General features: G+C 43.8%; 1 protein-coding gene across 1 annotated transcript in view; it reads right to left on the reverse strand.

Moving 5' to 3' along the window:
* LOC308089091 (protein unc-13 homolog B-like) overlaps window positions 1-27940 on the reverse strand; it is a gene marked incomplete at its 3' end in the record, with an annotated part of 115708 nt that overhangs the window by 42230 nt on the left and 45538 nt on the right. Inside the window, exons 4-8 of the mRNA XM_080433663.1 lie at window positions 24193-24310; window positions 23391-23514; window positions 21961-22034; window positions 17830-17881; window positions 15584-15800 (exon numbers count right to left, since the gene is read on the reverse strand). Coding sequence (XP_080289789.1) covers window positions 15584-15800; window positions 17830-17881; window positions 21961-22034; window positions 23391-23514; window positions 24193-24310 — 585 coding nt within the window. The remainder of the gene's footprint in view (window positions 1-15583; window positions 15801-17829; window positions 17882-21960; window positions 22035-23390; window positions 23515-24192; window positions 24311-27940) is intronic.

Consider the following 27940-nt stretch of genomic DNA (forward strand, 5'->3'; position numbering starts at 1 on the left):
CCTGGTTAGAATTGGCCTCTTCCTCAACAGCAGTTGTTAGTGGCAGTTTTTCTGATTCACTCACTTCTGCAACTGTGCGTTCTGCTTCAACAGCTTTCAAGTGTTCCTCACTAGATTTATCTGCTTCTGCAACTGCTGTCTCTGTAGTGTGTTCTACAGGTTCAGTAATGGATGACTCTACCACCAGTTTCTCTGCCTCAGGCTCATGATCCACAGGTTTGTTGGCAGATGACTCTACCACCACGGTCTCTGCCTCGATAGCATGTTCCACAGATTTGTTAGTGGATGACTCTACCACTGCTGCCTCAGCATGTTCCACAGATGTGTCAGTGGATGGCTCTACCACTGCTTCAACAACAGCTTTCCTAGGTTCTAATTCAACTGGAGCGGATCCTCTATTTATTTCTAAATCCTCTGCCATTCTCTCTGGAATCAAACCTTGATTGAGAACTTGATTTTGACCAACATCGTCAGGTGTTTCTGATACAACAGGGGTTTGTGGGACAGCTATGTCAGATTCAACTGTTTTCAAAGTTTCCTGTGACTCCTTTACTTCTGTGGATTCCAGTGTATTTAGTGAATCTGACTGAGTATCTTTGACCGGTACTGGGGTCTGTTGTGAACATGGAAGCTGCTCTGATGGTTCTGTAGTGGTACGTTCTGTAGTCTCTACCTCTGTTTGAGCATCTGATAATGGGACAGATGTTTCAGTGGTCTTCAGAAGGTTGTCTAAAGAGGAATCTTCAGTCTTAGTGTGTTTAGGTTCTGCTTCAAGCTTCTCGTCCACTGATAATGTAGAAACAGGCTCTGGGAGCATTCTTTCAATTATATTTGTTTCAACAAGGGGATCCTTTGATTCTCCTGAATCAACGGGGACAGTGTTTTCCTTCTCAGGAGTGATAATATCAGACTTTGGTTCCTCAGATTTTTTGTCCTCCATGAAAGACATTCCCAGGAGGCCAAATCCACTTTTAGGTTTGTTAGTGTCAGAAGTTCCACCAATTGAGAATACAGATGGAACTTTGAAAATACCTTCTTGTTCAGTGGGTTTAGTTGCTACTGGTTGGGGTGATGGTGGCTGTTGGCTTGGTCCACTAAACATGGAGAATAGTCCTTTGCCTGAAGGTTCTGAGCCTCCAGGACCAGGTGTTCCACCCTGAGGGCCAGGCTGAGGTCCTTGAGGGCCAGCTGGTGGCTGAGTATTAGGGCCTCCGAACATGGAAAACAATCCTGCACCAGGACTTTCCTTGGGTGCAGTAGAGCCTGAGAGGATGCCACCAAATATAGAAGATCCAGTGGCAGGTCCTCTAGGAGGTGCACCACCTCCAGTGGGGGGGCTGGGACAAGGTGGCTGTTGAGGGGCAGGTCCACCAAACATTGAAAATAAACCTTTTCCTGGTGGATCTTTGGGTGAAGGTCCTCTAGGTCCCATAGTACCCACAGTGGGACTGCTTGAGGCAGGGGGTGCCTGAGCACTGGGTGCACCAAACATAGACAACAAACCCTTTCCTTGAGGCTCCTGTGAGGGAGATGTTGGAGGTGCTGGGCCAGGAGAAGGCTGGGCACTTGATCCACCAAACATAGAAAGCAAGCCTGCGCCAGGAGTATCTTTTGCAGAAGACCCAGGAAGAATGCCACCAAGTATTGATGATCCACTTTGGGAGGAAGTCTGTGGTGAAGTCGAAGTGGAGCCTCCAAACATTGAAAACAAGCCTTTGGTGGGTTGTTCTTTAAGTTCCTCAGCCACTGGTTGATCAACTCTAGTAAGTGAACTCTCCTCCTTAGAAGCCGTGATATTCTCCTTTGGGGGTTCAACAGGACTGGGTTCAATGGCAAGTGAACTAATGTCCTTTTCAGGCTGAACTGCAGGAGATGCCGCTTCATCTGAAGCCGAGGGTCCCAAATCTTTTTGGGACAACTCATCAAGTGACATATTTCCTTTAGGTGGTGCTACCCCATTCCCTCTTTCCCTTCCGTCCTTGTATAACAACTCAGGTAGAGGCTCAAGATCTGTGGAGGACCGCACTGTTGAATCATTCTTAGTCAGGATTAGCTGTGAGCCATGTTCATTCTCTGATGGAGGCTCTACTGATGTCAGTGTAAGTGGCCTCTCAGGTGGGGAGATTTTCAGTTCCTCTGATGCTATTATTTGCTCTACACTAGTGGGATCTGCAGTCTTTACTTCATCAGAAATTTCAGATAGTACACTGATTTCACTAGGTGGGATTGCCTCTGTGGGTGTAGTGACCCTTGAACCACACTCGCTTGATTCAGTGAGTTCATTCTCACTCATCTCGGGTGAACTGGCACCTGAGACAAATATGTGAGGTAATCGCATGTAAGGTCTTGGTTCATTTGGATCAACTGGAGAACTTTCTGAGCATCCAATCCCAATGTAAATTGACCTTTGAGTCTCTGTGAATGTAGTTTGTTTAGTGTCCTCTGAGACCGTCACAGCTGTCTCTGGTGTAATGGATTTAATGTTGGATGTGAATTGTGACTGTGCTTGAGAGAGCTCTACTGAACTGGACCTGCTAACGATACCTTTGGGGGGTATCTCAATAGTTGGAGAAGCTGCAGGTGTCTGTTCGGGTGAACGCTGAGGACTTGAAATCCCAAATATTGACTGTGACCCAGACAACTCTTTAATAGGTGATGCAGCAGGTGAAGATACAGGGGAGTAGATTTCCCTCCCTGTTGTCTCATTGATTGGGCTTGTAAGAGTTGTTCCCTGGAGTAGAGCATGCTGACCGTTCTGGGAAATAGACACAGAATGGGGCAAATCCTCCACAGCTGATGGAGGACAAGGGGATGAAGTTGATACAACCGTTTGTGGGCTTATAGCTAACTTGCTTTGCATTTCAATAGTAGGACTTGTTGCATCTGTTGGAACAATATTACTGTGGCTGGAAGATGTGCTAAAACTAGTGTCCTTTCCAGTGATTTCTGCAACATGGGGAGCATCAGGAGTTTTAGGAGAGATCTGTGGCTTGCAATCCACAGGTGTAGACAGATTTGGATAGTGCTGGGACATCACCACAGTTGGGTTTGCTGTGGGCTGCTGAGTTTGACCACCAAACATTGAAATCAAACCCTTGACATAGTGAGATCCTGCTGGTGTTTGACTAGACGGCATTGGTGGGCTTGGAGCTCTCGCTAGTATTTGAGGTCTTGGTCCATATAGCATAGAGGTTGTTTGACTGGATGGCATTGGTGGGCTTGGGGCTCTCGCAAATATTTGAGGTCTTGGTCCATATGGCATAGAGGTTGTTTGAATGGACGGCATTGGTGGGCTTGGAGCTCTCGCTAGTATTTGAGGTCTTGGTCCATGTAGCATAGAGGTTGTTTGACTGGATGGCATTGGTGGGCTTGGGGCTCTCGCTAATATTTGAGGTCTTGGTCCATATAGCATAGTGGTTTGTGATCTGACTCCACTGTTTTCTGACACCACAGCCTGGTCTGAAGCTTTAGTAGTTAATGATGCAGTGGTAATGGACTGCTGCTGTAGTGAGATGTTATCAGCCTCCTTTGCTGTATTAGAGACTGTTGGTGCACTTATCTGCACTGGCTTCATACTCAAAGATGCTGAAGATGGAGCAATTTGGGATCCATCACACACTTGCTTAACTGCAGATGAAGGCAATGACTGACTATAACTTCTTCCACTTTCTCCAGGAATTTCTTCTGAGCTTTCATAGTTGCCCAATGTTGGTTGTTTGATGAGAATCCTGGGCCTAGGAGAAGGCTGTGTTTGTAACTGAGGTGGTCTTGGCAAAGGGTCAGTCTTTTTGTACCCTGTGGCATTTGAACTACTGACCTGGTGTTGGGCACTGTCTAAAGTGAAGGTAGCTGACATCTGCGTATCCTGCATACTATTCTGGGGATAAGGAGAAGCCTGCATTCGAGGGTGGACACTTGTCTGTTCAACAACAGAAGCTTTCCTCAAAGGCAATGGTCTCTGAGAGTGAGAAATCAAGGCATCTTCCTTGACTTCATTTTGAAGGACGGGAGGTGTATATTGCTGCAGATTATAAAAGTGATTTGATGAGGGAGAATGAAGAGGTTGTTTGGTGGAAAGATTTGTTGCCATTTCATCAGTCTTAAAAAGAGTTGGTTCATCTTCAACCTGTACCGTTAGGTCAACAGTACCCTGGCGTGTTTTCTTTCCAGATGGTTTTACAGTTTGCCTGGTAACATCTTTCTTATCATCAATTTTGGTGAAATCCATGGGCTGTCCATCTTGTGGTTCAATATAATCAATAGTACATTTGGGCAGATAATCACTAGCACCCATGGAGTTCTCTTTTGCAGAGAAGTCCATGGGTCCATGGTGTGTCTGAGGTTCATTGCTTGTGTGCTGAGAAAATGAAAAGGCCCTATTTCTATGGTAAATAGGGATTTGCTGATGCAATGGTTCAGTTGTGTGGACTACAGCTGGTGTTGCCTGTTTTAACTCCTCGACTGAGTGGATTCCTTGCACATAGGGTTTATGTTGAGGCTTCACTATCAGTGGTACGCCAACAGAACCATTCATTGTTATATTTGGCTTGCTCTTTACTAATGGCATGACTCCAGTCAAAGGGAGCTGGACCGTTGATTCTGCTGGCTTCTGCTGTGATCTTGGCGACATGTCCAAAAAACTTTTAATAGAGTTGGATGGTGCTGATGCTGTCTGGGGTGTTGGGTGCTCTTGGATGTAAGACATTTGAGGTCCATGGTCTGTCTGATCTTGGATTTGTACTTGTGTCCATTGCTTCCTAGGCTGCTCCTGTGGAGCAGGTGGCTCCACAATCAACGAAATACCAACAGAGTCTCTTGATGGCCTTGTCCTCACCAGTGACATCGGATCTGAAATGTTGTCCAAAGTTGTCATTTTGTCTGATTTGTAACATGCGTTTGGAGACATGTCTAAGGAGGCTTTAATAGAGTTTGCCGGAGCTGAGGCAGCTGGGTAAGGCAGAGCAACAGACTGTGACCCCCTTCTGGTTTCACTTGAATACAAGGGGGAACAGACAGGAGCAGGTTGATGTACAACAGGACAGGAGACAGTGGTTGTGTCCATTGTATGCTGTGTTGGGAAATAGGTCATGATCTGAGGTTGTTTCTCTTCAGGATATGGATCAACTACCAGAGGAACCCCAACAGACTTCTTTCTGGCAAGTGCTAGAGCTAGTGACGTATTCACCAGTGACACAGCTTCTATTTGGCAAGGTTGCAATTCTAGAGATGCCTTTGCCAGTGCAACTTGGGGTGGCTTGGGTGACATATCCAATACTGCTGTGAAAGACTTCGCAGGGACAGATGCTGTCTGATATACTTGTGTATCACTGGACTGAGCCAAGACCCTGGATATGCTGTGCATAGGTGTTTGCTGGTAGAGAGCAGGGTGTGTTTGAGATATATTGCTGCTTAACCTCTGCTGTGCATTTACGGGCATTCCCATCAATTGTCTGCCATAATCAAGGCCCTCTTGAGTGGGCAGATCCACCACAAGTGGAACTCCAACAGAATCCTTTATTGCAAGTTCACGTGGACTTGGCTTTCCCCTCATCAGTGGTATAGCTTCATTAGATGTAGTTTCTGTGGCTATCACACCAACCATTTGTGTTGATATGACAGAAGATTTAGAAGACATATCTAGTGTGCCTTTAACTGAATTGGCAGGCACGGTAATTCGCTGATGTAGATTTGAACTTGATATGGATTCAGTAGACTGAACTAAAGGTGCTCGTGTTAAGGTTGCCCTCCTATTATCAATTGGCATCTGTTGTCTCTTTCCGGGGCTTATAATCTCAGTATTAATGATATTTGAAGAGTGATGCTCATCCATAGACAGGCGATGCATATTTGCTGACCGTTGTCCCTGAAGTTCGGACAGTTCAGATTTACAAGAGAGATCGATAGATCCATGGCGACTAGACCTTTCCAATCTTTCCTCATAAGTGAAAGATTTTCTCTTCAGCAGTGATAGTGCTTGATTGCCAAGATCCTCTACTAATGCAACAGTTTGTTGAGCATTGTGAGGCAGTGCATTTAAAGACATATCATTTTCTGTAATTAATCCACCAGGCATTTCTTTTGATTTGATAGAACATTTGGAAGACATATCTAAGGTGTCTTTAATTGCATTGGCTGGTAATGTAATTTGCCTCAGATGATTTGAACTTGGCATGGATTCAGCAGACCGAACTAAAGGTGCTCGAGACAAGGTTGGGAGCCTGTCAATTCTCATCTGTTGTCTCTTATCGGGGCTCACAATCTCAGTAGTAGTAATAGTCAATGAATGATGCTTATCCATAGATGGGGAATATGCATGTGCTGATTGCTGTCCCTGAAGTTCTGACAGTTCAGAATTACATGAGAGATCAATAGATCCATGGCGACTAGACCTTTCCAATCTTTCCTTATAAGTTAAAGATTTTCTCTTTTTCAGCAGTGACAATGCTTCATTGTTAAGATCCTCTACCAATGCCACAGTTTGTTGAACCTGATGGGGTTCCCTCTTTACAGACATATCTAAAGTAGGTTTTACTGAGTTTGCGGGCGCTGTGGCCCGCTGAAATGTCTGAATGAATCCACTGGACTTGTTTGAAGGAGGCGGTATGTGTACAAAGCTTTCCCTCTTGTTATCAACAGTCTGTTGCTGTCTCATGACAGGGCTCCCTATAGGTGAGCCAGGCACAGATTGACTTTGCTGGGCATGCATGTGAACATTGGAGGGGGACTGCATATGCTGCCCTTGAGGCTCTCCCCGTCGAGTCACAACTGGGCTCACTAACGGTGAGGCAGGTACAGACTGGCTTCGGGGATCCAGTGCTTGTCCCCGAGATTCAATATGCTGCCCTTGAGGCTCTGCCCGTCGAGTCATAACTGGGCTCACTAATGGTGAGGCAGGTACAGACTGGCTTCGGGGATCCAGTGCTTGTCCCCGAGATTCAATATACTGCCCTTGAGGCTCTCCCCGTCGAGTCATAACTGGGCTCACTAATGGTGAGGCAGGTAGAGACTGGCTTCGGGGATCCAGTGCATGTCCCCGATATTCAACCTTTGCGGATTGTTCAAAAGGCCCTCCCCTGGAAAATTCATTCACTGAGGATCTTCTCATTTCAGATCCAGCTCGAGACTGGTTGTTTTCTTGTTGAGTTTGTTTAGTCTGAATTGACAGAGGCGTCCTGTGGGATAAGGGTGATATCTGATGTTGTGTTGTGGAAGAGGAATATTCAATCCTAATCTCTGGACTGGGCATTCTTCTCACTGGTATCTTGCTTTGGTCAGAAGGCCTATTAGGCTGAGGAGAAGCTGTTCTTAAATGTGAAGTACATTTGCTTTCTTGGGATGAGATTCCATCGCTACATTCAGTTTTGTTCCACTCAATTTCATTCTCCTCACCAGGCTTAGTCATATCTACGACTCCATACGTATTCTTTTCAGTCATATCCATATTTGTTTCAGCCTCCTGCTTTTTGTCTTTGAAACTCTTCATCTTGTACTTTGTAAAATCAACAACTTTGTCTTTCAGATTTTCTGTAGATTCCACACTGGTAGAGATTCTATCCTTTGTATTTACATTCCTGTCCTTATTAACAGTAGAAGAAAAGTCTAGAGCTGTACTGCTCAACTGACAATCTCTGGGAATGCTGCGCCGCTTATGTATATGCTCATGGTACATTTTATCATTTGTCTCTGACGTAGGATTCAGTATATGCAATTGTGGCTTACGTTCTTGGGTTGACCCGGGTGACTGCTTTTGAGATGAAGAGGCTGTTTGGTCTACCATTAACGGCTCAGTGACTGAGGTCTTGTTTCCCTGTGACACTTCTTTACGGCCGTGTGCTTGGGATGGTTGCCTACTAAGTTGCGGTCTCTTTTGTGAAACAGATGGTGGACCCACAGTTGCAGCAGGGGTAGTGGGTAAGATTTTACCAGAAGCTGTCTGCATTGAGGGTTCTGGAGATATTCCACTTGTAGCCGGTGTTGCAGGGAGTTTCCTTCCAGACTGTGCAGTTGATGGTATTTTGGAAGCTGACTGGGTCTCTGGGAGATTTCTAGAAACTGGGATCTCTGATGGCTTCCCAGATACTAATGGTGACGTAGCACTAGTTGAGTTTGGTGATGTAGCAGCTTTGCTTGCAACTGCATCAGAGGACAGGCCAACTATTCCTCCAAGAGTTGAAAATATAGAGCTCGTCTTTTGGTTAGGCTGTTCCATAGGCTTATCATTTACATGTCCAATTCTAACTTCAGGAATCGGTGAATGTGCAGACTGTGCAGCTGATGGTATTTTGGAAGCTGAGTGGATCTCAGGGAGTTTTCTAGAAACTGTCATGTCTGATGGCTTACCAGATACTGATGGTGACGTAGCACTAGTTGAGTTTGTTGATGTTGTAGCTTTGCTTGCAACCACATCAGAGGACCGGCCAACAATTCCTCCAATATTTGAAAACTGGTCCACAGGCTTATCATTTACATGTGCAATTCTAATTTCAGGAATTGGTGATTGTCTGTTTGGAGAGACTTGTTGTACATATGATCTTGGAGATGGCACATACTTAGAAGGTGAAGGTGATATGATATCTTTAATCCCCTGATTCTTCCAGTATGGCCCTCCATGACCCCCCTTTAATGCAGTTAATGTGAAATCAACAGCTTCCGGTGGCTCCTCATAATAACTACCACTTTGCATTGATTCCACTCTGATCTTTTTCAGTTTGCATGCAGAGAAGTCTACTGGTTGTTCTGCATGGGAAATTACAGATTCCTGAAACATCTGAGAAAAGCTTTCCAAATTCATGTTCATTATTCTATCACCTTTTCTAAAGGCTGAGGTTAGGTCCACGGCAGCATTCAAGGATTGTGAATCCCTTCGTGGTTGACCTGGTATCCAGAGGTCATCTTTCTCATTGTAAAGAGGAATCTTAAAGCCACAGAGGGTTGTTTTGTCTCTGGCTTTCTGTTTCAGAATGTTACCAATGTTTTCAGTGATACATCCAAGGGCCTGTACTTCCTCTGGTGCAGCACACTCATAGAGGTGCTTACCAGCTTTGTCAGTCAACAATGAGTAAATGAATTCCTCATCTGTATAAACATAATAACCACAATCTCCTACATCAGCTGGCCACCACATCCCTTGCTCCAGCAAAGAGAGCCATTGTTGATACCATTCGTCGGAGTCCTCAAAAAACATCCCATCAACTGCATTTCCAGCAGATCCACTTAAATCCATTACACCAGATGTTAAATCCATTGGGCCCTTTTTAGTTGAAAGTTGTTTTAAGAATTCTGTTGCTGATTTTAAATCAAAGTCCTTTTTATCCAATACAGCACTGCCAACAGCATTTTTATCAGGTAATTGGCTGAATTCATGCACACTGCATTCAGCGACAGACTGGCGTCTACTTATCTTTGTTTTACTCTTTTCTGTTGACAGGTTGAGAACAGTCCTGTCCGCAATCCAAGGTTTTCTGTTCCTATCGAGGTCATTCAAATGGTCACAGCTGCTCCAAGTTTTGTCTCTGCAGCTCATGTCAAATAAAACAAGATCTTCGTCTGGTTCAAGAAAGCGATTTCGGCTCTCAAATAGCTGGGCAGCTTCATCTCTCCAAGGATGTGAGGGTATGTAGAACTGACCGATGTCAATTTCTCTGGGATCCAGATATCCATGATTCTCCCAAGTGGGCCCTGCCACTGTGGGCTGTATGAAACCTTGGTCTGCCTGGTAGCTTCCCTGAGGTTGAGCAGCTAGAGCTTCAGCAAGGGCATAATCATTGAGCTGCTGCCAAAGAACAGCCTCTATTAGACACTGATGCTCGTAGAGCTCTGGTGGAATAATACCATGTTCTGCGAAGTTGTATAACAGATCCTGGTAACCATACTCTTCTGATGTCCCATACAAGAGACGTTGGATTTCATCAAGGTAATGCTGGGTTGGGTTAATGGTTGGATCTTGCCCAAATGTCACTGTAACTCCATTTGTTGGAACTGTAGTGGTACTTGTGGGGATATCTTCTTTAGGTTTTGGTAGTAAGCGATTAAGTAGGCCTTTTTCAGTTTCCTTCCCAGCAACAGAAGTGACTGTAGTGGTACTTGTGGGGATATCTTCCTTAGCTTTTGGTAGTAAGCGATCAAGAAAGCCTTTTTCAGTTTCTTTCCCGTTAACAGAAGTGCTGCTATCACCGGTGTCAGTTTTGAAAATACTGGACAATAAGCCAGAAGGAGTGCCCCATGTGTTGCTCTTTGTTTCCTCCTTCAGAGACTCAGAGACCGGAATCATTTGTGTTTTTGGTGTTGAGGCCTCTTCTGTACCACTGAACACTCCTGAGAGGAAACCTTTCGGTTTTGATTCCTTGTCTATTGCCATATCCTCTACTTGCTTAGCTCGCTGAATTTGGGCTCGCCCCTGTCCAGGACGTGCCTGCTGTGGTGATTGAGGTGTCTCTTGCTGTTGAGCTTCATTTTCACCAGTTGCAAGCTTCAGAATACCTGAAAGCAAACCTCCAGATTGACTAGGCTGTTGGGCTGCTCCTTGTTGAGGAGTTTGTGTTTTGGTTGGTTGCTCTTGTTGAGGAGGTGTCTGTCCAAAAAGGCCAGAGAAGAATCCTCCCTGTTGATCTGCAGATTGCCCTGGAATATTGGGCTTATTGTCAATATCGGGCCCAGTCTGTGGTGGGGGCTGTTGGAGCACACTGTCTGTAGATGCCAACTTGTTGAAAAGCCCGGAAAGCAGTCCACCCTGCTGTGGTTCAGGTGCTGAAGCAGCAGGCTGGGAAGGGATATTATTTTGTCTTTGAAGGGGTTGCCTGCTTCCTTGCTGTGTTTGCTGGAGGGTTGGTCGATTTCTAGGTCGCTGTTGCTGTGGTGGAGGAGGTGCTGCTGCTGAAAACAGCCCAGACAGGAAACCTCCCTGTTGACTGGGTGGCTGCTGTGGTGTATTTTGACCTGATCTTTGCGTCGGTTGTGGTCCTGCTTGACTGCCTGACTGAGGCTGTGGAGATCCAGCATCAACAATGGTGTTGAATAATCCAGACAGCATCCCTGCAGGCCCACTTGGAGCCTGTTGTGGAGGGACCTGGTTTTGTGTTTTCTGGTTTTGTTGGTTTCCTACCTGCTGACTAGGTTGGCTCCCTGGTGGACCATGCTGTTGTCTTGGTTGTGAGTTTGGGGATTGACTTGGAGTAGCATTATCTTGAGCATTTATGCCAAAAAGGCCAGAAAGGAAGCCTGTTTGCTGGGGAGGTGGTTGTGGTGACTTTTGTGCTTGGTTTGGGCCAGTCCTTGACAATTGTGGCTGGGCTGTGATAGGCGTGGGTTCTACTATCTTGTTCATCAGTCCAGAGAAAATATTACCTTGCTGCTGAGCTTGTGGACTGGGTCGTGCACCATGCAATCCTCCAGATTGTGAGGGTGAAGGGGCTGTTGCATGTTGCTGTTGCTGGTCCGAGTCAACTTTGACAGAGGTTTCTGGCAAAAGTCCTTCTGGTTGAGTTTGGGGAGCAGTACTTTGAGTTGAGACTTGCACAGGCACTTCTTTTTGAGATTGCTGGTCAGCTGTACTAGACTGGGGGCTTGGTGTTGGCTGAGGAGATTGAGGCCCAGTTACAGCATCTGTGGTTATTTTCAAGAACCCAGACAAGAATCCACCAGGTTGTGCAGGGGTTGGCGGAGCAGCAGATTGTGTTTGACCTTGCTTTTGAGGTGTGTCTTGGCCAACATTACTCTCTTGTAAAGGCGCTTGTGACTGACTAGCAGTAGCAGCAACATTATCCGAGGCAAACTTTAAAAATCCAGACAGCAATCCTCCTGGTTGTGGAGCAGAACCCTGTTGTGCCTGGGGAGAAGGTTGAGCAGCTGAAAATAGCCCTGAAAACAGCCCAGTCTGTTGCGGCTGATTAGCGGCGCCTTGGCTGTTGCTGAGGCATGGAGGCATGGTGGTATTTGGATCTTTAGATGTGGCATCGGTTTCAAACTGAGTTTCTGTCTCTGACTTGTTTTGGTCATCTGTTCCAGATGGGGTTTGCTCTCTAGACAACAGCTGTTCTAATCCAAGATCTTGGTCCTGTGTTTTTTCAGGGTTACTCTGATCAGTAGGCAGCTCAGGTTCATTATTAGGCTGAGTCACAGTCACAGTTGGGGTGGATTGTGGTTTACTGAGTTGCTGAGCAGTTTGGTTTGGGGCTGCCTTGAAGAGGTTAGAAAACCAGCCCGTTTCTGTGTTTCCTTTTGGTACACTTTCAAGGAGAGCAGCATTAATTGGGGCGGGTGACCTCCCAGGGCTCTGGGGTGCACTTGTTCTGTTCTCATCACCAGAGGCCAACTTCAGAATCCCTGAGAACATGCCTCCTCCTTCTGTTTTCTGGGGTTGTGATGTTGACACATTTTCAGAAGGAGATGTTATGAGTGAAGATAAGGATTTCTTAAAAGGACTGAAGAATCCAGTGTCTTCTGTACTTCCTTCAGGTTTGGGTTCAGAAATGAATTGAATATCAGGTAGCTCACCGGACGACTCAGTTTCTGGAAGAAGCTCCACTGATCCACTACCTGAACATGGAAGGAGCTCCACTGAGCTACCTCCTGAACCTGGAAGTAGCTCGACTGAGCCACTTCCTGAACCTGGAAGTAACTCCACTGAGTCACTTCCTGAACCAGGCAAAAGCTCACCTGATTCACTTCCTGAACCCAATATTCTATCACCAGACGACTGTCGCTCTGTTTGTGAGCCAGCACTCTCGGGGCTCCTGGCTCTGTCTACGGATTCTTGTCTAGATTTAAGACGTGTTAGACTTCTTCGCTCAGATGGTTGGGGTGATGGCTGGGGCGATGGTTCTCTGGATGTAGGTGCACTGGAGAAAAGCCTCATAGGACTAAGCCTCCCTAACACAGAGTCAACCGCAGATGCAGCTTGGTTAGCAGTGGAGGTACTGCCTTGTTGCTCCACTGAGCCACTTCCTGAACCTGGCAAAAGCTCAACTGATTCACTTCCTAAGGATCCTTGTCTGGAGTCATTACGTGTTGCACTTCTTCGCTCAGATGGTTGAGGTGACGGTTGGGGTGATGGCTGGGGTGATGGTTCTCTGGATGTAGGTGCACTGGAGAAGAGCCTCAAAGGACTAAGCCTTCCTAACACAGAGTCAACCGCAGATGCAGTTTCGTTAGCAATGGAGGCACTGCCTTGCATCGACTCCTGATCCCCTTCAGCTGGCCGACTGGATTCAGAGGATTGAAAAGGTAAAAGAGACTGGAGGGAGAACTTCTTTTCTGTTGGGTGCTCTTGAGGGGCAGGAGGAACTATAGCCACTGGAGGGCTGGTACCACCAGCTTTTGGAATGAACGAAAGAAATTTGGAAAGTCCTGACTCAGTTTGTGGAGGAGGAGCTTGAGAGGCAGGTGGCTCTGTAGCAGTACTAACTGAAGGTTCCGTGGATTCAGCACCAGGCTTTGGGATGAAGGAGAGAAGTTTTGAAATGCCAGACTCCGTTTGTGGTGGTACTGGGGAACTAGATGGAGGTCCAGAGACTTCAGCAGTTTCAGTGTTGGGCTTGGAACCCGTGATAGAGCTAAATAGGGAGCTCATGGCATTCTTTACACCAGCTATACCTTGTTCTACAGTAGTCTCCTCTTTGACTTCTACTGGCTTGGTCTCATCACTCTTAGCTTCCTCCACTTTTGGCTCGGTCTCATCACTCTTAGTTTCCTCCACTTTAGTTTGTTTAGTATCAGTTGGCAATGTTGGAAGCTTTCTCCTGACAGGTTTTGGCACTGCTGACTCATAGTTGTTGATTTCCTCCTCCTTTTCAACCAGGTATTCAGACACAGAGTCGACTAAATTCTGAAGTTCATTCATGGGATCTATGTAGTCATCACCCGGTTCCTCCTCTGGAGATAACGGATGATCTTGACCAAAGCCTGCTGTCCCTTTGTTCCAGTAGCCATGTACTCCATGAGGGGAAATAGACTTTTGGCCAGGATAATAGTAACTTTCATATTCATAAGTCACGTCACCCTCGGTGAATGGCAGATCGTCTAGCTCCTCCTCAGATCCAAAGGCGTATGGCAAGTCATCTGAAGCAAGGGAGTCATACTCACTCTGGGCCCTGATCCTCATCGCCTCCTCCATAGCCTCCTGCTGCTCTCGAAAGGCAGCGTAGCTCTCCAGCGTGTCCTCCAGTGCAGTTTTGGCCCACAGCCTGGTCTTGTACAATAGCCCTTCTCGGTCTCTCTGCTGCTGCTGTTGCTTGACCGATGGAATGATGTCAATTTCAGGAGGAGAAGTTTCATCTTCAAAGCTGCCTGCTTCTTTATAAACTAAACGGACTTCTGCACTTGCAAAACTGCGTCTCCTTCTGCGGGACCTTCCATCCACCTCTTCTGTATCTTCAGCCACCACTGTATCACATTCTACTGTCTGATAAAACCTGCTGCTTTTGGACTCACTGGCGACATCACGAATGTGGTAGATGATGCTTTTGTCTTCGTCCTCCCATGTCTTCTGCTCGTTGTCTAGGTAGTCATCCAGGATACCGGAGTTGGGCACTTTATATTTACTTTCCCAGTCGTCCACACCCATACCTGAGTCAACAGGGATTATTCTGATACCACCTTTCCTACTTGACCGCCTTTGTTTAGGCAAAAATAACAAACGTGCCATGCAGGAAGCAGTGGAAAAAATGCAGAGGAAGAAATGGAAGAAAAGTAGAAATAAAGGTTAGACATAGCTGGAAAAAAAGAAGAAATAAAGCAAACAATAGCATGCAATGATAAGTGATTAATAGCAAATAGAAAGGAAGGACCAAAAAAAGATACATGATTAGATTAGAAAGTGTTTTGATATAAATACATTACTAATATATGATATTATGTTTTTTTTTTGTAGATGTTATATATCTGGGGATGCATGTTATTTTTCTCAAGGTGAAAATTACAAATCAGGCTTTTGTCGTATGTCACTTGGCAACAAGCAACGCTCGTCTTCAGCTAAAAGCACAGGTGAACAAATAAAATGTTTTAAAAGCCAAGGTTAAAAGTGTTTGAATCAGACAAGTGGAAAATTACGTTAAAGGCCCCTTGAGTGCAGTGAGTTAGATTTGATGCTTTTAGGGGTGCTGCAATAATGGGATTATGATGTTACCCGCAGAAGTGTGTGTGTGTGTGTGTGTGTGTGTGTGTGTGTGTGTGTGTGTGTGTGTGTGTGAGTGAGTGGTGGAAAGTAACTAAGTACATTTACTTAAGTACTGTACTTAAGTACAATTTTGAGGTATTTGAACTTTACTTGAGTATTTCCAATACTTTTACTTCTACTCCACTACATTTCAGATTATTATTACAAAACCTTCATCAACCACTTCAGCTCTGTATATGGCCATTTCGGCCATTTGAAAATAGCCGATCTACAAGCTCACAATGCGTCGCGATGCGACGCATTGTGAGCTTGTAGATCTGCTATTTTCAAAATATTATAACAAAGTATTTCTATATTGCAGTATTGATACTTTTACTTAAGTAATACATTTGAGTACTTTTTCTACCACGGGGGTGTGTGTGTGCGTGTGCGTGTGCGTGTGCGTGTGTGTGTGTGTGTGTGTCCGCTTACCTGGGCCCCCTTGGTTCTCTGTAGTCCAGCTCATAGCTGTGCAAGGAGTCCGATTCTCTAGACGTGGGCTGGTTCCGGAGCCTGTTGCCTATGGGGTACTGGTGTACAGAGGAGTTGGTCTGGGAGGTGTTGTGGTATGGCAGGGGTCGATGACCCGTCTCACTACGGTAGTCACTGTCATCGCGGTCGTCCACTGCACTGTCGTGGTCATCTAGAGCTGGTGACAGGTGACGGCAGTTTAGCAAACACAGCCGTGCTCGTTTGGAGGCAAAATGACACAGCTGAGGAGCACCCAGTTCACATTACATGCACAACATTTCCTTGTGCATGTTTTAACCTCATGAACGCTAGCGTCAATATTCTGGGGCAATGTGACACGTTTCTAGATTGGCTGTTTTTGGCGAAGAGATATGGTGTAGAGGGGAAAAAAGGAGTGGACCAAGTATAGAGCACTTCAACAACTAAGTATATAGGGTTTAACCACTTGAACCCTAGCCTCCCGATTCTTCTCTCTCTCTTTCTTTCTTTTTTTCTTTCTTACATGCCAACAAAGTCAGCAACACAACAGCAACAACAAAGACTAAATGTTTGGTGATATGGTGGCCATTTTTCTGCCTCATCACCCAGACTTGTACTGACTAGAAGGGATAGAGATAATGGGGGCTTGTGCTGCCCTCTTGTGGTAATGTAGCAGACATTTAGAGAGAGAGAGAGAGAGAGAGAGAGAGAGAGACAAAGAGAGAGAGAGAGACAGAGAGACACAGAGAGAGAGAGAGACAGAGAGACACAGAGAGAGAGAGAGAGACACAGAGAGAGAGAGAGAGAGAGAAAGAGAGAAAGAGAGAGAGAGAGAGAGAGAGAGAGAGAGAGAGAGGGAGAGAGAGAGAGAGAGAGAGAGAGAGAGAGAGAGAGAGACTCCAAGAAGTGGTGGGCATTGAAACTAATAATTTCCTCATAACACACCCGGACGTAAATATACAGTAAAAATTATAATTTTGAAGGACACAAAAACGACAAGTTGACAAACAAATAAAAGATAGAAAAGATAGTGTTAATTTAACACTGAGAGGAACCAAATGGACCCATGTGTACACACTCTCAGAGTTGAATTAACACAGAGCTAAATTAACAGTAGAGTGCCAGAAAGCCAGGCAATGCACAAGAGAATATCCACAAGACACAACAAGCAGTGAGCAGATGTACATACTCTGTTGTTCGCTCCATCCAAAATAACTCCAGTTGCCTGGCAGTGTGGAAGCAAGTGTTTAAAGAAGACATGGACAAGGAGAGAGGCGTTGATTTCAGAAGAATCCCTATGTGACCATAACAGCAGTTGATGGAGTCCACGTGCAATGACAATGACATCTCCGAAACGGGAAAAATAAAAGCTCTCATCAGGAAATGAGGAATGCTGGTCATGACATGAGGATCTGGGTGAATTTCAAGTGTGATGTTAGTCGTCAGAAAGATATTAGTTGATCAGGATGGAGGTGGATTGACCAGTATGGAGATGGTATTGATCATGATGGAGGAGACGGTAATGAATAGTTTAGATGGAAATGTGAAAATGAAAGGATGAGGAAAAAAGGAAAGTAGTGAGAAAGAAAAATTATGATTCCAAATGGGTGATGAAAATATTCTGATGTACCGTAACTGAAGAGGAAACAAGGTTAAATGTAGGAAGAATGACAAAGAATGGAAATAATTGGCTCCTAAAGACCAGGGCAGATGAAAGATAGGAAACACGCTCGCAGACAACCACAACTAACGTGCAAAAGTAAAGAATGGAAAAGTTAGACAATACTAAACATACTGTAAAATGAAATAGTTGCAGGTACGCGCACGCGCACGCACACACACACTTCTCTATTTTAATTTATTTATGGGAATTTTATTTTGACAGGAATTTTTAACCCTAACCTCTAACCCCTACAGTACATGCCTAATCCTAACCCTGACCCCCCCCCCCCCCACCATGAACCATTTGTAACCTTGGCTCTAAAATATTTCTTAGTCATGAAAATGAGCCCAATTTCCTTCAAGGGGGCCAGAATAATATCCTCATAAGTCACGTTTGTCTGGTTTTACTACCCTTGAGAGGACATTTTTGACAGTAATGCAAGTACATGCATGCATTCATGCACGCACGCACGCATGCATACAGTACACGCGCACGCGCACACACACACACACACACACACACACACACACACACACACACACACACACACACAGTTGGGACTTACAGCACTGGGAAGGTGCAGACGCCATCCGTCTTCGCTGACTGTCAGTTGGATACTGTCATAGAAGAAAAGACAAACAACAGATGGGATGAGTGATATGCTAATGAGTAATATGTTCAAACAAAACATTTCAGTTCATTTTCAAGGTCCTGTGTTCCTTTCCCAACTCTAGTACTTTCTGAGTGCTGTGTTCTCTCTCCTCATGGTCATGTGTAACCACGTTTACACTGGCATCTCTATTTGGGGCATTTTATTATAGACAGTGTTTTCAAGAAATGTCAAGACATTTCAAAGATATTCAAAAAAAATACCAAAAACGAAATACACTTTTCACAATTTCTCAAACCAGCGATTCATCCAACGTAAAGTATATAGGGTGAAAGGAGCACTTCACCCACTATCAACCTCATCTTATATAATTACCGTAGTCCTCCCTAATGCTCATTATAAGATGGCACCATTTATGTCTAGCCTGGCATGGCCAGACTAATATCACTGCGTAGATATTAGTCTGGAATCTCTGTGTGGAACCTGCATTTCGAGGGGCAAATAAAAAAAAATGCCTCTGTGATAAACCCGCCCCCATATTTGCATCATCGAAAGGCAGGTTTGGTCATTGGTCATTTTTTATTGGTGCAAAAACAATGGCTTCCATTTCAGAACACTAACTTTCCAGGGAGAGAAAGGCTGCAGTTTCTATTAGCTTGGAATCCCCATCGATGATGTCATTGGTAGGCAGGTTTCTGAACTGTTCCAGGCCCACCAAAAAGAGTCACAGCGTGAGTAGACAGAAATGGTTAAATCGTGTACTGTAATTCAGGAGGACTGGTGAATCGATAGTGTGCATCAGCATAAGTGACAGTGTGTCAGTGATTGTCTGCCCTGGAAACCTGTCCCATCTCTTGCCTTCTGCTCCATGCATCCTGGGAAAACTCCGGCCCATGTCACGGTGAATTAGATAAGTGGTTCTCAACCTTTTCAAGCCGCGACCCCCCAAAATGTTTGCCTGTTTCTTATTTGACAATTTGGTAAATATTTGACCAGTATTTATAGTATAGTTTGTTGATTACTTTTGATGCAGTATCAAAAAAAGGTCTTATAAGTCCTTAAATTGTCACTTTACGGTCATCTGGAGACCCCCCCAAAAAATCTGTGGGTCGGGACCCCCACTGAATCCGATCGAGCAGGTCAAGAAAATGAACGAATGACTCTCAATTTGCAATGGTGTGTCGGATGTACTTTACTCACAATCGCTTTTAGACACGCATACAATAGAGCTGATTGCGTCCTTGTTAGTTGTGTATAGCTGCTCTCAAACCACAATAGGCTCTATGCACAGCAGCCATGGCCTATTAGAAAGAAAGAAACTTCCTTGTTTCCTTCACAGGTCTTACCAATTATACTAATTAAGGCTCTGTTCCATTTAGTGCATTCCAGACCAGAATAATGCCAGTAATATTAGCCAACTACTTGAATTTGGCGCATTAAGACCAATTCATCTCACTTCTGCAAACGTTTTATAACAGTGGCTCTCAACCTGACAGCGCAGCATGTGAGTGTCAGTGTGGCAAGCCTGAGCAGACTGCAGGACACATAATCACCACCTGTACAGACCACCTTCAGAGGCCGGCCTCTTCCAAGTGGGATCAGAGACAATAGGGCATAGCAGTGGCGGCCATTTTCTGGTTCCACTTCAAAATAGTCGATGCATTTTTCCCATTGACATTTCCAAAAATATTTATATCAATTAATTTAAGCCTAGAATCAAGCCATCCAGGGTCCTGGTGAATCATGACCATTAAAAAAAATCTGTGATTTTATTTTATTTTATATTTAATTATATGACATACTATTTAATAAATACCCTTTGTTTTGCCGTTAAATTTTTTTTTTGGCCGGGGACCACTGGTGGCCTGCGGGGGTATTGCAAGTGGGCCCCCAAACACAAACATTTTAATGACTGTGTGTGTGTGTGTGTGTGTGTGTGTGTGTGTGTGTGTGTGTGTGTGTGTGTGTGTGTGTGTGTGTGTGTGTGTGTAAAAAATGTGACAGTGTTTTTTCTTTAAAACCTTGAAAAGTGAGTTTTCACTGTGATGCCAATGAACAGGAACTTAAAAGTTTACCACAATAGTTCTATTGTTCCAAGCTGGAATACAATAGATTGACTGATCATAACATGCTCTGAAAATGAACGCGGCCATGTTATATTTGTTTTTGCTTTGTTTAAAAGCCCCCAAAAAGGTGTGTTATCGTACCTAGTGACAGCTATCTGGAGTCCAATCAACTCAAATATAGGCCTGTACTGTATAGGAAAATAATCAATTCTACAATGCATCGCGCTTCGGCCGTGCACGATTCTGCATCGTGCAGCGACATAGAGTAATTTATTATAGCCGATCGATTTGACTACATTTAATGTAAGACATTTATGTCAAGGAACCTGATTATACATTACATACCGTACATCACAGCCGTTTCTAAATACAAAAAAGTAGTTCAATATGTATCTGACTGCTTGTATTAACTGATGAAAAACTAGCCAAGTTGTGCAGTAACACAGAATAGTGAGATGCGTCGAAAAGTATGGTGGAATCCCTCTAACACTGAGCTGTGAATACCTCTCCACTACTTGAAGTAGAAAAGGTTAGTTACGTAATGTGAACGAACACTGCAGGAATTCTGACATCAAATATGAATAAAGGGGTTTCTCCTCCTGAAGGGAGGGAGCTGTATGTAGGCCTTCCCTCCAAGCTATTTGGAGCAGGAGTGCCCCTCCTTAACCCATCAAAACCAGAAAGCGTTTTAGCGTTGGCTATTCAAAAATAGTAGATCTACAAGCTCACGGTGCGTCATTTTGTGCCGTGCTGTAAGCTTGTACATCTGCTATTTTTGAACATTTTTTAAAAATCTTTAAAGAATTGTTTTATTTTTTATTTAGAAGGCATTTGTGGAGTTAAGAATCCCAATTTAACCCCTTGGCAGAGCACAGCGGGGAAAATGGAGAAGTATAGAACACCTGGGGGACCCCGGTCAATGAAGAATGGTTTATTTATGTGGTTAATGTGAACATTTTTTATGTTCAATGTGACTAATGGGACAAGGAGTTGGGAAAAAGCAACGTGGACCACACGCTGGCATCGCAAATGAAATCAATAAACCTCTGTTGTACAGAGATGCAATGTTGGTTAGGTGTGAATGGGGCATTACTCAACTGCACAATGCTGTAGTAACACACATGCACCACAAGGGGGCAGCAGTGGTCAAAAACAGTCTAAAAAATATCCCCTGTGACTGCAGAAACACTGCGCCACAACTTCACATTCAAGTGATAGAACTCCAACTAAAGAGCATGGAAACAATACAATAGCATAGCAGCGTGAAATTCACAGATATTAGTCATTAACATACAACCAAGCATCTCAACACATCAGTTTCTACAGGCAGCACTTATCTTGTACTATACTGTATCAAAATTCTTAGTCTGGATTTAATTCAGGCAGATAATACTGAAAACACACAAGAAAAGTGTCAGATGTCTAAACCACGTATACATTGTTGTACTTTAGTGGTGGGTTAAATTGGGTGATCAAATGCTTCTGAACTCCGTTTTCAAAGGTATGTCATGAAGTAGTATGTAATCTCATAAGTTTGAAGTTCACAGTGTTCATTTATAAAAATGCGGTTCACTGATATCTGTCTATAAGTCTTTATGCTACAAGCTTGTCCACGGGTTTTGCTGACTAGACCTTTGAGTAATAATAATAATAATAATAATAACACGTTATCATCATGCAGCTCAAAGTGCTTTGCATTAAAGAGATAATGAATGAATGAATGAAATAGACTAAAAGGAAGCAAACTAGTTTTCATTAATAGATGATGGCAACACAAATTTTAAAAGAAAACAGCAAAAATCATCAGGAAAGCACATAATCTCTCTATAAGAAAGTTAAATGAAAAAAAATGAAAAATGAAATCTTAAAAACTGTGGGAAATGGTGCTATAGAAAGGCAAAAAAAAGAAAAAAAGATTACCCACACATTTAAATGGGGGGAAAGCCCCCCACTTAAACACCCCACCCCACCCCACCCCACCAGTCTAGTGTCAGCATCACGCGACAGGTCCTGCACTCACCTGGTCGTGTATCCTCATGGTGTTGATGCGCTCCAGCTTACTGGTCCAGTACTGAGCCTCTTCATCTGGGATGTCTGAGGATCCACAGGGAGGAGGAGGAGGGGGAGGAGGAGGAGGGGGAAACACAAGACAGTTAAAAATGAATGAGAGAGGGCTGGTGTGGGCGATGAGAGGAGGGCAGGACACAAGGAAAACCCATATAGACAGACAGACAGACAGACAGACAGACAGACAGACAGACAGACAGACAGACAGACAGACAGACAGACAGACAGACCAGTGGTGGAAGAGGTACTCAGATATTTTACTTAACCCATTAAGGCCTGAGGCCGATTCTAATGTCTTCTAGATCCTAAATTTTTTTTTTTTTAAACGTATGTTGCAATATCAGTGGTTCTCAAAGTTTTTCATGTCAAGGACCCCCAAAATTATATGTATTTGGCCGCAGACCCCCATCTCAAAATATGTTGTTCCAGGGACCCCCAGAAGCAAAGATTTTAGTTAAAAATGTTTGCTTTTAAAAATATATATATTCAAAGATTTGCACCAATTTTCTAGATTTTTCAAAAATAGCAGATCTACAAGCTCATAGTGCGGCACTCGGTGCCGCACTATGAGCTTGTATATCTGCTATTTTCGAATTGCCAAAGAATAAAAAAGTATAACAATGCTCTGTTTACAAGTAAAAGGCCTGTGTTCAAAATGTTACTCGAGTAAAAGTACAAAAGTATTGGCATGAAAATACACTTAAAGTACCAAAAGTAAAAGTACTAAAATGTTTGAAAATAGCAGCTCACAATGCAACCCGTTGTGAGCTTGTAGATCGTCTATTTTCAAATAGCCTAGGTTAAAAGTGGTTGATGTATGCTTTATAATATAATCATGTATATCTGCAAAGTAACCAAAGTTTTCAAATAATTGTAGTGGAGTATTGTAGTACAGCCTATAGAAAATGGGAAATACTCCATTTACCATTTATAGGGAATCCCCACTTCGTCAGGGGCCATAATGCACATATGAGGTTCATGCAGGGCTACTTGTCAACCTGGAGGTGTCCTACTCGACACCAGGGTCTACATCAATCTATCAATGGAAGAGTAGGGAGATCTCCAACCTCCAACCATGTGCTAGTTATACTGTATTAACATACATACGCATACTCTACCATACAGATGAACTAGTTCTATTGTATTAACATACACAGATTCATTAAAATAACATACAGTATATTCATTAAAAGTTGTGGATTGCAGCCTTAACACCTACTGTACCGACAGTCAGATGGAGAAAGTGTGAAAGTGCTTTCAGAGAGATTGGTGATCTGAGTGTTTTTGGTGTTATATATATATCGGGAACACACATGGGTTTTAGGGAATATTTTGCCTATATTGTCCAAAACCGTGTGTGTGTGTGTGTGTGCGTGTACAAACCAAAAGGCAGCTCAAAGCGTGTGTCCAGCAGCACTTGGTGTGGCGTGGGGCTGGTGGTTCCACAGATCTCATCCTCTCTCATCAGAACCTCGGAGTCCAGAGAGGTCCATTCTCCTGGACCCTCCTGGAGTGGCGAGCGAGCGAACGAGAGCGAGAGAGAGAGAGAGAGAAAGAAGGTGAGTGAGTGAACAGGAAGCTAAAAACACAGACAAAGTCATTCACCAAGAACAACGGCGTCATCATTGATGAGGGCAGGAATGAGGAAGTGAAGAACACAGTCCAGTTCAAAGTGGAGACAAAACACAAGGAATAAATTCAAGGCGAGGAGGAGAGGAGGGCTGAGGAAGAGGAGTGAGGAAGAGGAGTGAGGAAGAGGAGCGAAGAAGAGGAGCGAGGAAGAGGAGCGAGGAAGAGGAGCGAAGAAGAGGAGCGAGGAAGAGGAGCGAGGAAGAGGAGCGAGGCAGCAGTGCATGGTATTAACCGTTTGAGACAGAGAGTACACAAGTCCAACATTAGCGGTTGCATTATTGATGACCACACACGGACTGACTCACTTTAACACTGTGGCAAATGTAACAGGAACACGATGCAGAGGCAGACGGACCGCCCTGCCTCAGAACACTGTCTGCCAGCATGCTGTTATTCTTTATGTTATGAGTGAGTGAGTGAGTGAGTGAGTGAGTGAGTGAGTGAGTGAGTGAGTGAGTGAGTGAGTGAGTGAGTGAGTGAGTGAGTGAGTGAGTGAGTGAGTGAGTGTGTGTGTGTGTGTGTGTGTGTGTGTGTGTGTGTGTGTGTGTGTTACCTCATCAGACTGACGGATAGCGTCCAGGGGTATGAGGGCCGTGCCAATCAAAGTATCCCAGATCAGACCCTTGTTCCACAGCTCTACCACCAAGCCAGAGTCCAGGTGACTGATCTCACTGCAACACACACACACACGCACACGCATTTTAATTCTGTATTTGAATCCACAAATTAATATAAATTTACAAGGAAACAAATATAACAGTGTTATAGTGTGTGTGTATAACAGATATACAAGCTCATAGCGCGGCACCGAGTGCCGCGCTACGAGCTTGTAGATCTGCTATTTTTGAAAAATCGTGAAAAAAAATGTTTACATTATTTTTTCCGATTTTTTTTTTTTAGGATTTGAATTTTTTTAGACGCGGCCTCAGGTCTTAATGGGTTAAGACAGTTCATGGACGCCTAAGGGTACATACAGCACCTTCTCCTCCACACAGCCAAACTGCCTATAACAGCTGAAACAAAGCAATAGTTGGCAAGTTGTTTGGCTTTTCTCTTTGTGATGCCAGCGATTTTCGGGCCACTTGTGGTAAGTTTATTTACATGGCCCAGGCTTCCAAATATGAGTGTAAGCTGACCGAACGACAGTGCAGAGTCAGACAGTAGGAGAGCTGAGAGCGAGACAATGTAGGAGAGACAGACAGTAGGAGAGCTGAGAGGGAGACAGTGTAGGAGAGACGGACAGTAGGAGAGCTGACAGTGTAGGAGAGACAGACCGTAGCAGAGCTTTTGGTCTGATATGTTTAATATTTATGTTTGACAATATCACAATTTAACAATTTAATTAAAAATGTTAACTCAAGAAATGTGATCACATTACACCCATCCAGGGGTCCTCAACATGCTGGCTTGTGGTGGACATTTGTGACAAAATAAATGTTATACAGTACAAATGATCAGACAATAATATTACTAAAGAGCTATTGCATTAAATGACCTTTACAGGTCTGTAACTGAGAGTTATGGGGGTCCTACTAGTGGACTCCTAATAGTAAATCAGTGTCATAATATATATTCTGAAGAAAACCTGGAGACTGACAAATTGGGCCTTATGATCAAAATAATATAACCCTAACCCTAAAAAACTAAAAATCTAAAATGTGCAGACACATTGATGACCCCTGCACCCATCTTAGCTGCACTTCACTGGTTACCTGTTAATTTCAGAATAGATTTTACTGATAACGTAAAGCCCGGTAGGCCCCAGCTAAATCAAAGACATGCTGACCCCCTATGAGCCTGGGTGCTGCCTCAGATCCTCAGGTAAGGCTCTCCTGGAAGTCCCCATGTCTCGCCTCATTACTCTTTCGCAGTCCGGGCACCCAGGCTTTGGAATGCCCTCCCCGAGGATCTGAGGTTAGCTAAATCAGTGTCTTCTTTAAAATCACTTCTGAAAACATACTTTTATGTTAAGGCCTTTTCTTAGTGGTTTTGCCTTTTTATCAGTTTTTGTGTTATTCATTTTTTATAGTCTTTTCTTCTCTGTTATCTTTTTTTTATTACCATATGTTACACATGTATGTGCTGTTTTAACTCTTATGATTATTATGCTGCTCTTTTGGCTCGTTCTTTATCGGACTTTATAACCTTGTTTGGAAAAGCGCAATACAGATAAATTCATTATCGTTATCATTATAACTGTGGTATCCCTATAATTTGCAAGATTTTCAAAAAAAATCCAAAACTTTTTAATAGCGAAAATGGCAAATCTACAGACAAAAACAGAAGATCAACAAGCTCACAACGCATCGTGAGCTTGTATAGATCTGCTATTTCTGCAGTTTTTATGATTTTTTTTGTTTTTTAAAATTGAACCCTGGCCACTTCTATCCAACTCCACACGTAAGGGTGCAACAGAGTTGGGATCAGGGGCGCCGATTTATGTCCGCACTACTGGGTGCGCAACTTTTCTTTTTTTTTCTTCTCCTGGGTGCTTTAGCGCCGAGGCACCCACAGTATCGGCGCCCTTGGTTGGGATGGAAGGCAGAGGACAAGAGCATGTGCGTCTAAACAGTCTTGTATCATTCTTACTTTTGGAATTCAACTTGGCAGTAAAAGCATTAGAGAGGTTTATTGAAAGAGACGCAGAAAGGTCAGCATTTGTTTTAAATCAAAACACACAGAAACAACAGCCCATACAGACAGACAGACAGACAGACAGACAGACAGACAGACAGACAGACAGACAGACAGACAGACAGACAGACAACTCTGAACGTTAACGCCAGCTTTGTAAATCACATCAAAAGATTGTGAAAGAGAGGATACAAAGAAAAAACTCACTGCCATTCTAAATGAGACTGATTAATTGAGTTCTTTATCTAATATTGGAAATGCATCTTGGGACAGGTGTTTAGTCGTGGGTGCGTGTGCCATGTGCGTGTTGTGTTGTGTATGTGTACGTGTTGACTGACAGCGTTGATAATAACATTCTGTCAAGACCTACGGTATCAGCCAAACGCTCAACCCATAATGAATATCAGCACTTCCTCAAAACAAAACAAAAAGGTCTTCTGTTTATTATGAGGATGTTTTAATGCGACATCGGATCATATCTGTTTACTGAGTGTTGTGAATATTATACGATGTATGCGTGCTGACCTTTTCTCTACCGAACTTTTCTCTTCCTAACTCCTCGTATGCAGTTTCACATCACTGGCATAATGAAAAAGTAATTGGCTTTCTTTATGCTAGGGGTGCAAACACGAGGTGCAGTGCCTCTTAACCTTATTTCCTGTCCCCTTGTCACTCTACCGTTTCGTGGTTACAGCTAGTCTAGAAATGTTTGCAATGTCTGCAGAGGTGATTCGTGGGTTTGTCTTATCTGGTCATCTCGCAGCCTTCCTTATCTACGAGAAGGGCCACATGCACCAGTGGAGGAAAGCCACAGCACATCCTCTCATCAGCACATCTGTCTGACAAACCAGGATGTGGCAAAGGGGCCCTGCCGATGTCTTCACTTATCTCACGTGATGAACTTTTGCACTTCACTCCACATACACACATATAGGCATAATTTATTATCTGTGTAATAGCTACACCCATACAGTGGTGGAAAGTACATTTACTCAAGTACTGTACTTAAGTACAATTTTGAGGTATTTGTACTTTACTTGAGTATTTCCAATTTCCAATACTTTTACTTCTACTCCACTACATCTCAGAGGCAAATATTGTACTTTTACGCCACTACATTTATTTGAAAACTTTAGTTACTAGTTACTTTTCAGATATAAATTATGATATAACGAAACATACATTAACCACTTTAACCCTATTTTATACCTAGGCTATTTGAAAATAGCCAATCTACAAGCTCACAACGCGTCGCATCGCGACGCGCTGTGAGCTTGTAGATCTGCTATTTTCAAATATTTAGTACTTTTTCTTTTGGTGTACATTTGGTGTACATTTTGATGCCAATACTTTTGTACTTTTTGAATTCTGGACTTTTACTTGTAACAGAGTATTTTTATATTGCAGTATTGGTACTTTTACTTAAGTAAATAATTTGAGTACTTTTTCCACCACTGCTCCCATACGAGACCGCCTCGGTGGGCTGTCCAACAAAAATTCTGACAAAAATGTATACATGTGACTGCCTGTCTTTCAATAAATTAGAACGTGTTGACTTGGACGCTCGTTTGAGACTCAATGTGTTCCCGATGCATCGCTCTTCTTCTATGCTGCTATAGCTGAGACATCACCTTGTGTTTTCCAATGATCCACATCATCTGAGTAGA

The sequence above is a fragment of the Gymnoscopelus braueri genome (assembly GCF_963280865.1).
Source record: "Gymnoscopelus braueri genome assembly, chromosome: 7".
NCBI classification, from domain to species: Eukaryota; Metazoa; Chordata; class Actinopteri; order Myctophiformes; family Myctophidae; genus Gymnoscopelus; species Gymnoscopelus braueri.